The 10428-nt window shown below is 44.5% G+C and overlaps 1 protein-coding gene across 1 annotated transcript in view; it reads right to left on the bottom strand.

The window, feature by feature from the left end:
• The window catches only part of STAB2 (stabilin 2), an 86656-nt gene that overhangs the window by 3639 nt on the left and 72589 nt on the right, over nt 1–10428 (bottom strand). The window contains exons 60-68 of the mRNA XM_064654834.1: nt 9743–9884; nt 9286–9419; nt 8020–8185; nt 7683–7789; nt 6957–7076; nt 6014–6172; nt 3679–3786; nt 1290–1418; nt 197–316 (exon numbers count right to left, since the gene is read on the bottom strand). Coding sequence (XP_064510904.1) covers nt 197–316; nt 1290–1418; nt 3679–3786; nt 6014–6172; nt 6957–7076; nt 7683–7789; nt 8020–8185; nt 9286–9419; nt 9743–9884 — 1185 coding nt within the window. The remainder of the gene's footprint in view (nt 1–196; nt 317–1289; nt 1419–3678; nt 3787–6013; nt 6173–6956; nt 7077–7682; nt 7790–8019; nt 8186–9285; nt 9420–9742; nt 9885–10428) is intronic.

The raw sequence follows: 10428 nt of genomic DNA, 5'->3' as shown, positions 1-10428 counted from the left end.
CACTGTAGACCACAGCCTCAGTTTTGCTACAAGAAACAACCCAATTGCACACACTGGTGAGACAGGAGAGCCAGGAACTTATATGTTGTTTTCTTGAATTAATTTCTCTTTTTTTCCAACTAGACATTTTCCTTTCATGAAGTCATTCCCTCTTAACCTTATATCCGTAGTTTCTCAAACCAAAATGAACACTTACTGAGAAAAGATCATAAGTAGGTTCTGGTGGAGTCAGCACAGAAGAACTTTCATATGAGGGGTTGGTGATATTTGAAGGCTGTGACTTGTCCAGTGATGATGTGTCAGTGTCATCTTTTGACTACACAAAAGCACATAAGCCTGCTTAAAATTCATCCTCCTTCTAGGGCATTAAGTGGGGCACTTATGCTTCACTACCAGCCAGTGCAGTGTTGTGACTGAACTGGCTGTATCATCTAACTCACTATCTCTGAGCATAAACTGTGTTTTGGATTGTTATTGTATTACTCAGGTCACCTAACATTGATTTTTCCTCTCCCTTCTTATTTTTAAGCCTCAGCAAAGAATGGGAGAGGAAGTGTGGCCCTGACCTTGTGCCTGGGGTAAAAAGTACCTGATTGGTCCCGAGTGCTCTCATTGCAACTGTATAAAAATACAGGCATTTCCCCTGGCTCTTGGGTCCTGTGTTTTGTTTCTAGAAGATGATTCATATTATATGCAGGGGCTAGAACAGGAAGGAATTTCTGTTTACTTAAAGGTGGACTTTCTTTTGGATTGGTTCTTGTGTAGTCTTAACTTTTTTTGTCATCCCTTATCTCTGAGAAGCTTGGCTGTTGCTGGCTGTTTTCACATCATCATGTGACGTGAGATAGCAAAGTGAGTTAAGAGAAATCAAACATGAGAGCACATCGATATAAAAACCTGCAGCCATTTAAATTTGCTTGTCTTTTGAATCTGGCCTTTTTCCTATCAAACATTTCAACCTCCAGAGCAACAGAATGATTAGCTCTGCCACAGAGGAGGGGGAGGAGAACTTTCAGTGGTTGCAATTACCTGCTGGAAGTTTCCATGCATGCAGGAGCCCATTGGGCACCCTGGATGGAGATGTCTGGGGGCAAATTTAAGCTTGTGCCCGAGACCAGTGTGGGAGCCTTCCCCACTTTCTCTGTCTCAGTCTGAACAGTTCAAGTGGGAAGCGATGGGGAGTATTTCTGTCTTAACAAAATACGCGGAGAAACTGGAGGTTGTGAATTTGGGAGGTGCAATGGGTCTGGAGAAGCCCCCCCTGCTTTGTGTTCCTGTCTGCCACCTACCTTGAAGTGCTGGAAGCTCGTGTTTCTCTTCCTGAACCTGAGGTAAGAATATCCGATAAGAGCCACAACTCCAGTAACTAGACAGATGCCAAAGAATATTCCCGTCCCAGTACTGGCGTGGAGAGGAACCTGGAAGCAAGCAGGAGGGTGAATGAGCTGTGGGTGGGCACTGGTCACCTTCCAACAGCCAAGCACATGTAGTGTTCCTTGGAGATATGCTCTGATCCTGAGCTGCTCTCATGCTTGAATTCCTGGCACATGTTCCCTAGAGACAGTTGAAGTGGCCTTTTGATAGAATCATGAATTGTTTAGGTTGAAACAGGTCATGGAGTCCAACCATTCACCCAGCACTGCCAAGTCCACCACTAAACCATGTCCTGAAGTGCCACATCTACACATCTTAAAGCCTTCCAGGAATGGTGACTCTACCACTTTCCTGGCAGTCTGTTCCAATGTTTGACAACCCTTTTAATGAAGACATTTTTCATGATATTCGGTCTAAACCTCCCCTGATGCAACTTTAGGTCATTTCCTCTTGTCCTGTTACTCGGGAAGAGAGACAGGCCTCCACCTTGGTACAACCTCCTTTCAGGTAGATTTTTTTGGGGGTACTGGACATTGCCTCCAGTACACCTTCATCTTCTTTATGGTTTTAAAGTAGAAAGTTTTGAAGAATACCTGAGGCATCTTTTCTGGTCAAGTTTTTCAAAGGAGCAACAGGGGCCACAATGAGACTTAAACCTTCCTGGCTTGAGGAAGAGAAACAGGTACCAGATTTGCCTGAGTAGTTTTGTAAACCTGTCCTACAAACTCTAGAGGGCTTTGCATGGGTTCAGGCTCACTCCCCACTGCTTTGTGCACTGGGGAAGCGATGGTTATTGCCAACTATCAGTAGCCATACTGTCCTCTAAGCCCTGCTTACCAGGGCTCAAACTGAGTCTGAGACCTAGGCCCATCTCATCACTGGTCAGAGGGACTGTAGCCTGTGCAGAGGGGTTGTAGGGTTGGTCTTGGCTCTGCCAGTAGCCCAGCACCTGCTTTCTCTAGGTCCTTTTGCCCCAACACATGCAAAGCCTTTATCCTGAAATCATTCTTCAGTCAAGCTAGTAAAGTGCCAATCCATATAACTGTATATAATTTTTATAAATATTTTAATAAATACGTAGGTGAAGGACTGAAAACATTGTCACATGATTTGGATTTAATCTAAAGGGAAGAAATGCTTCTAGACTCTGACTTGATTTGCCTTCTGCAGTTCTGTGGCCTGACAGACAGGTATCATGAAGGTGACTGATAGTTTAGGGGTCATGGTAAGCTTTAGGGGCCCCAGGGCACGCAGCCACTCAGGCTGCAGTCTCCCCAAAGCATTGTGCTCCTTGCTGACATTCTAGGAGATGAGGAGGGTCTGGAAACAGTTAAGAGGTTTGTATTGCTTTTCATACAATGCCTTAACTCTGTGGCCTCGTACTTAGGAAAAAAATTATTAAACTTACCCTGACAAAAATAGTCATATTGTTGTCTTAATAGATATGCTGTCTTTGTGTTGGTTTTTTTGTGTTTTGTTTTGTTTTTTTGTTTTTTTTTTTAAGAAAACAATTTATATGGTGCAGCTGGACAGCTAAATATTAGAAAAGGTTTAGTTGCCCTATAGCATGTGAAAGGTATTATAATGAGTGTAATATCATGATGCTGTAGACTGACAGAAATTGCCTATTATTTTGAATCATTTGCAGGCATTAATTTATACTATTACCCAAGTGTGTCGTTTCCTACTTCTGAGAATTGTAGGCTGCAAGAGGTTTTTGTGAACTGAGATTGTGCAGGCATGTTACTGAGCTTCTAGCAATATGCCTGCACATAAAAAGCTGGTTTGTAAAGGAGAAAGGGTTGCTCAGAACAAAATGAAGGTGAGAAATAGGGTGTCAATAGGATTAACCTTGTGGACCAAGGCGATGGCTGGATAACTAGAACCTTTGCAGAAATTCATGCAGGCAAAAAATATCTGTTTTCAAAACACCATGTTGTTTTGGATAGGAAAGAACACCAGGGCAAGAGTAAACAATGTTCCTTAGAAGCTTGAAAGATGTTTTTGGAAGAACTAAAATGGAGCTTTATGAAATCTCCATTACATACATGAGCTCCATTATTTTATATAAAGAAAATAAATTTATAAATGTGGGAAGAAATTGTTCAGATGGAAACATTTTGATTAAGCTTCACTGGCACCTTGTTTTCAACTTCCAGTTCTCTTTGAAAGTAACCTTTTAAGTTGAGAACTGCATATATGACAGGGAAACTGGGAATATATGAAGTTCGGCAATGAGTTTAGGATCATATCAGCCACAGCCACCTCCCATCACATCAAAAAACTAAATCAGTATGTACTTACAGGTTCTGGTGGAGCCTTTAGAGGTTCTGAAATGATGTGGATTATTCCATTGGAGGCAATTATATCCCACTCAACGATAGCGCTTCTGTCCACATATCGGATCTCGCTCTGACAGGAAAAAGAGGAATGAGAGCTGAGCTTTGTTGCTTCTCCCTTTGGGACTGAAATAAACATTGTCTGCTTCCCCACCTCAGTTACTGACACCCAGAGAGAAAAAAACACATGAGAGCTTACACTGCTGCCTCCCTGGACATCAACCTGGGATGGCCCTGGGCTGGTCATGGTTCTCCTGTGTATGAAGTAGCCATCACCATGAACTGTATATTGCCTTCAGGCATTCATCTCTCCTTTCCCCCCCCCCCCCCCCCCCCTTGCTTTTTCTCTTTTCTAAGTAAAGTATTTTGTGATGCTTGTGCAAGTGCCAAGCTCTGCCTAGGATCGCTGTTACTCCCAGGTACCAGGCAGCTGCTTTCTGGGCTGAGGCTGTCACTTGTTTGCAGGCTCAAGAGAGCTGGGTCAGCCCTGATGGGGAATCACTGCACGTTTTATTTGGTGCCCCCATTTGGCAGATTATCAGGATGGGATCAGTCGCTGCCAAGCCAACACTTCTCTGAACTCTGCTGATAATGGGAGTCTTTGACTGCTTCAGGCTGGTCCTGAGTCTCTCCAGCCTGCATTTGTGTTTTGGGAGGGTAGGTTCATGGGCATCTGCACTATTACAAGCTGTGCTTTCAGTTGCATCCTGGCAAAGTGGTTTCTCCTCAGTGGGCAGAACCAGGAGCTGCTGCCTGCTCTTACCCCTGGCACGAGGCAGTACACTGCTGCTGAAGCATACAGCAACTTTCTGTGCCCAGGGAGGAAGGGCTCAGTGTGGTGTCAATGCACAGCACTGTGGGAGTCACTTTGTGTCCTTCCTCTCCCTCACCCCTGTGCTGCCCTGCCAGGGTCCTGGTGAAAGATTTGTGGGCTCCAACCACGTGTGCTGGGACAGGTGGGGGCTTGGCTGCCACTTCTCCTTCCCACCCTGGCACCCAGCTGAGCTTTACTGCAGGTAGGTGAACCGAGAACTTGCTCAGGTCCTCCACAAAGGATGAAAATCAACAGATTTCTAACCAGGTCTTCAGGGCTGGAACAAGATGTGTGTTAATGGCCTCAAAGTCTTCCCTTGGCAGCTTTTGAAGAGAGGAGGTTGTGGGGTTTCTTTTTGTTTGTTTGTGGTTTGGGGTATTTTTGCCTTTTTTTTTTTTTCTTTAAATGGAGAATGTCTTCTAGCTCATATATCAGATCAAAGTCACCCAAAAATGCTCCTGGTGTGCTACTGAGTGATACAGGTAAGCCTTGTACTGGTGCACCTGATCTCTCTGAAGGATATACTTTATTAATGCAATTACTGGGTTTGCAGTATAAGGTGGTTTTAAAAATATAAGTGGTGATTCTTGTGCCAAAGGAGTTTCCTCTGGAAGGGGGAGGAGGAAGGCAGCAAAGGCAACAGATGAAACATTTGTGCACCTCTTCCTGCAGCACCTATTTATTCATTGTTGGTGTCCATGAAAATCCGCCCTGGGCCCCAGTTAGTATGTTAGGCACCATTCTCTAGAGCACGTTTTAATTGCAAGCCCACAGCTGCAAAGCTTCTTATTTTTGTATTGATCTACACAGCATTACCCACACCAGAGTCCCAGACCTGGTTTGAAGGGGTTGCTGCCACAGAGGTCATTTGAAACACTTGAGCAGTGAGTGTTTTCTTAATAACAAATGAGAAGCTGGGTGTGTTTTTGAAGGATGCATTCCCTTAATGTGTCAAAAAATACTTTCCATTTGCAAAAAGAATATACATTTTCATATTTAAACCCCACCAAAATAGTAATAAAAAGGCAAACCACTATTTTGTCTGCTTTTGCTCTGAGCAAGGCTGTGTTGGAGTTCCTGCCTCTCCCAGAAAGTTACTAAGAAACTTTACAAATGCCAACACCTACCTTTAATGATACACTGCTGCTCTCATCTCTTCACCTATCACACAGCCATTTCCCATAATCCTGCCAGGCTGAAGGAAGGGTTGAATCAGGCCTGTATCCCCATCCTGCCATTCCTGCAGGTCACTTGACCTTTTAGTTTTGCAGGTCAGAGCTTGCTTGTTTGCGAACTTGTAGATTTGCAGTTTGCCAGTTGTTATCCCACAGTCTCTTGGCAGGAAGGAGCCTTCTGAATTCAGTCTCTCATTGCTGCCCACTCTAACCTTATCGAATTGCTCTCCAGAGCAGTGTGCTAACCAATTACAGGGTATAGCATGAGCAGGGGGAAAAGCAGGAGGACAGGAAATTTATTACAATGGTACCTGTTCAGCGGCGGGGGCTTGATGTTCCTGGCCCCTGGTGTTTGTAATGAGGAGTTTTTTCCCTAGATGAGTTAGAAGAGTGGTTCCATTGGTCAAGTCCTCGTAAAACACTATCCTGGCATTAGATAAATGATACTCGATGTCTCTCCCTGAAAGTGTCTGCAAATGAGGGCAAAATACAAGGAGTGTTAATGGATCTCATTAATCCTCTGGATTTACTAGCAGGCTAAGTGCCTGTGACCTTTTTCCCCTCTCTGCTGTTAATGCTGCAGCAAGTGCAGCAGCAATAGGGGCTATGGGGAAATCTGCATGTGAACAGTGGGACCTCGGTCCCTGCTGGCCTCTGAGGGCTGCCTGCAGCAGGCAGTACCTGAATTCCTGCAGGAGAAAGGATTTTACTCTTCTGTATGATGAGCTGAAGTGATGAGCCTCAGAGATATCCCAAACAGCTTAACGATGTAAGCCAGTGCACAAACCCATGTGAATAGCTTGAGACAATGTTTAATTGAAGGAAGGAAAGAAAGAATAGAAGGGATAAGCATAGAAATGAAGCTAGGAACAGATGCTTTTAATGTATTTGTGGGAAATACCAAAGCTGTGTGCTGCTTTCTTCAAATAACTGCTCAAAATTAATAAGCCAGAACAGACTTCATCTCAGGCAGACTCCTTCATAACTGGGTAACTAAAATCCCTGATGGAAAAGTCTCTGTAGTTACTCAAATGCTTGATAACCTCGCACTTCTATCCGTGGAAGGGAAATGGAAACAATGAATTCACCTCTTTCAGGAGCACAGTTTAAATTATATGGGGTTACATAGAAGTCACATCATACTAAGATTTTTTTTTAAGCTTAAATTTCACTGGGATACAGAAACCCATAATTGCTGTTTAAAATGTGTTATTAAAATGAGGAAGGAAAAAAAAAAAGAAAAAAACCACCGACCTCATTTTCCTTTAACCCACTATCATTTGGAGCAAAGAGAGTGGCATGCAATGACAGGTCCGTGAGGTACTGGAGGAACTCTCTCCCCTTTCTAGAGCTGTTGGAGTAAGCCATGATGTCCTAGGCAGAAACAAAATCCAGCTTTACTAAAGGCAATTGTGCACTCCTGTGTGAAGAGTAGAAAAGATGAGACCATATAAATAACAAAGGAACTTTCTCCTATTAGCCATGAAGCAGATGTGGAGTGACATTACAAAGGAAGTTTGTATTCAAAATCCAGCTTTAGCTGCTGATTGGATGAGCACATCTTAAACTGAGTTGTAGTTGTACATATATTGCCTTTCTGAGTACTGGCAAGGAAAGGACTTTTAACATTTTTTCTTTTCCCAGTAGCAATATAATAAAGTTCCAAAGCACAGTGCTCCTTGTGATGTTTAAAAAGCCAGGAGCATTTGTGTAGAGAATCTCCTTTGTGCTAAAGCTGCACCAGCATTTTAACTCCAAATACATTTTAGAAACCAGAAAACTGTTTGGAGCCAGCAATTACAAAAATAGTAACTAAGTTCTGATGTTGATGGTGCAGGTTTAGATCATACCCCCTTGCTTTACTTGTGTTTTGTGGTTACGTGTGTTTGCTGTGCTAGTAAAGCAAACACTGAGACACAACCCACAAATTCCCCTTCGCTTCCCTCCCCCCCTAAGCAGCGTGTCAGTCACGGGCCGTACCGACAGGAAGTTTGTCAGCGTTGGGAAGGACATCAGCACTTGCAGCAAATTCCCACTGCAGGAGAAGCCGTCCCCCACGTAGCCTGGCTTGCAGGTGCAGTTCACCTCTGAAAGATAGGAACACGGACAGCTGTTTGGGCAGACTCCCTTCCCGAGAAGGCTTTAGGCTGCCCTGTGCCTGAGGAACAACTTGCAGGCAACATTTTTTTTTTTTTAGGTTAAAAAGCATCAGATTCTCTTGCAGTGTTATCTAGCAGCCTGTAGCTGATGAAAGGAACCAATACCTGGGCTGCTGCTCCCATTTAGCCCAGAGGGATATGGCAAAGGACCCTCTTACCTTTCTCCCTGTAGCAGAAAACATCCCAGGTTTCACTCAGATTGACTCTTTTCCCATAGTCCACGATGCCGACGTAGCCAGAGCCACAGTTTGGAGAGGAGAAGCCAGTCGGGTAGCCCACTCTTTCCCCATCTAGCCAGCCAGCAGAACACAGGTGGTACCTTGCCTGTGGTTGGCACAGCCATAAGGGGAAAAAACACAGGGAGTTGCTGGGTGGTGGGGCTGGAGAATTTTGGATGAAATGAGCAATCTCCCCGGGGTGCTCAGGCAGCACCTGCCTTGCCCGCACTCTCTGTGCATCTGAGTAGTCTCTGTCCATCCATCTGTCCTGCAGCCTGCCCTGTGCAGAGCTAAGGGGCTGCAGAGACTGGAGCACCTCTGAAAGTTGGTGTCTCCTGGTACAGACCAGTAGATCCTTTCCTGGAAAAGCTTCCCTGAATGCAGTATCAGAGGTGGATGTGAAAGCCAAAGGTGATGTGCAATTCTCTTGTGTGCCAGCCCACCTTTTGCCAGTGTGGGAAGGACTGACAAAGTAGCTCAACACAGAAAGTAAGTCACCAGAAGTTCTGGAGCCAGCCCCATCGCCAGCTTTGCTGCTTCAAGGGAAGTATTTAGACTATGGAGCACAGGGAACCTGCAGCTCTGGCTGCAATCTGAGTCTCCTTGAACAGTAGAAGGAGGTGTATGTCCTGGCTGAGGTACAGCCTCATGTTTTGCTAAGGGTGTCTCTAAATGGTGAGTGTCTTTCTTTCTTCGGTAGGTGTGAAGGGGTCAGAAAGAGGCAGTCAGTCTGACCCACCTTCTAAAACAAGTTTTGCATGTGATGCTCAACCCACTGACATCAGCCATGTGTTGTTTATAACATACTCAAGGAAAATAATACAGAAATGGGTCTGCGAACTTAACAGCATTTGAGGAAAAGATTCCTGGAGACTTACTTGAAAGAAATAAATTAAGCATAATTCTGAGGTGCACATTTCTCTAAGAAGCATTAAAACCCCAATGAAAATACTCTGAAAGTCTGACTCTACCTCTCACCCCAGTATCACTGGAAACAAGAACTTGGCAAGTGGTTTCAGTGTTGTGTGAGCAGGCACGAAACCAACAAGCAGCCTGAAAACTGCTCCTGGCCAAACATGGCATGAGGGAAGAAAAGGAAGGAAAATGAAGCTTATTAGCACAGAGCAGCCCCCTTGCTCCTCCCTCTCCATTTGTGTGTGGCTAAATCCACTCTGGGGATCTCCTCCCACAGAGAGGCTACCTCACCTTCTGTGCATACAGCAGCTGGGTATATGTAGCAATGGTGGCTGACTCGTTGGCACAGGCCTCCTTTGCCTTCTCATAAGTCATTTTGTACTGCCCTTGTGGGGACCGCAAATGGAAAACTCCAACCGTGGTATCTGCAAAGAGAGAGAAGAACCAGCTCTTCCTGAAGGGGTTTCCATGTTTGGATGCAGAGTCAGCTGTCCCATGCAAATACTCATGAATTTTGTGAAATGTAGTTAGGACAGATTGATTCCTTAGGGGTAACATTCCCACCTGGAATGCCTTCACATCTTGCTTCATAAATCTGGTATTGCACGGTACGTAAGCACATGTTCTAACTGCAATCTCATGGTTTCAAGGGGACATAGGTAAAGAGCTGAGTGAGCTCACAGATCCTGGCCACTGGCCTCAGTACAGCAGCTCAGGAATGATGGTGTGCATGGAGTGCCATCCTCACCTTGGAAATGGAGGTCGGCACAGTCAGCATCGGGGTGGCACTGCCCATTGTCTTGCAAGCAGCGGTCAAGAGGAAGCTGCATCACGGTGCAGTTCAGCCCATCACCAATGTAGTTATTTTTACATTCACACTTACGTTTGTCCTGGTCAGAGAGAGAATGAAAAAGGCCAAATCAAGTACTTAGCTGACATAAAACCGCTATTTCAAGCAACATTCTGAACTGTTGGAAGAATTTCACTTGATATAAGCAGGAATAGACAAACAGGAGAGTTGCTACTAACAACTAACCAAAATGTTTACAGATGTACTTTGGTGCTTTGCTGAATTAACACCAAAGCATAATTTCACTCACAAAATTAATAACATGCATAGCAGAGTTATATGACACATAATTTACAAAAATGGATGGCAAATATATAAAAATTATATTTAAATGACTGGGCATGGAAGCAAGATAAAAATTTAACAGCCCACTGATAGTAATAAATGAAACCAAGCAGGAATTGGTGACATCCAGGGGTTGTGATGGTTGACAGCTGGAATGGATTAGTGGCAAGACTTTTCTAGATCACTCCTGGAAGGCAGCTCAGGCAAGACACCGAAATGGAACAGACAGGTGATCCTGAAAGCACCAAGACAAATGCTGGGTCAAGTCACCAGCACAAGTTTCCTAAATCACATTGACC

This window comes from Pseudopipra pipra, chromosome 5 (assembly GCF_036250125.1).
Source record: "Pseudopipra pipra isolate bDixPip1 chromosome 5, bDixPip1.hap1, whole genome shotgun sequence".
NCBI lineage: Eukaryota > Metazoa > Chordata > Aves > Passeriformes > Pipridae > Pseudopipra > Pseudopipra pipra.
The sequence above is the reverse complement of the archived record's forward strand: the minus strand, read 5'-3'. Positions and strand labels throughout refer to the sequence as shown.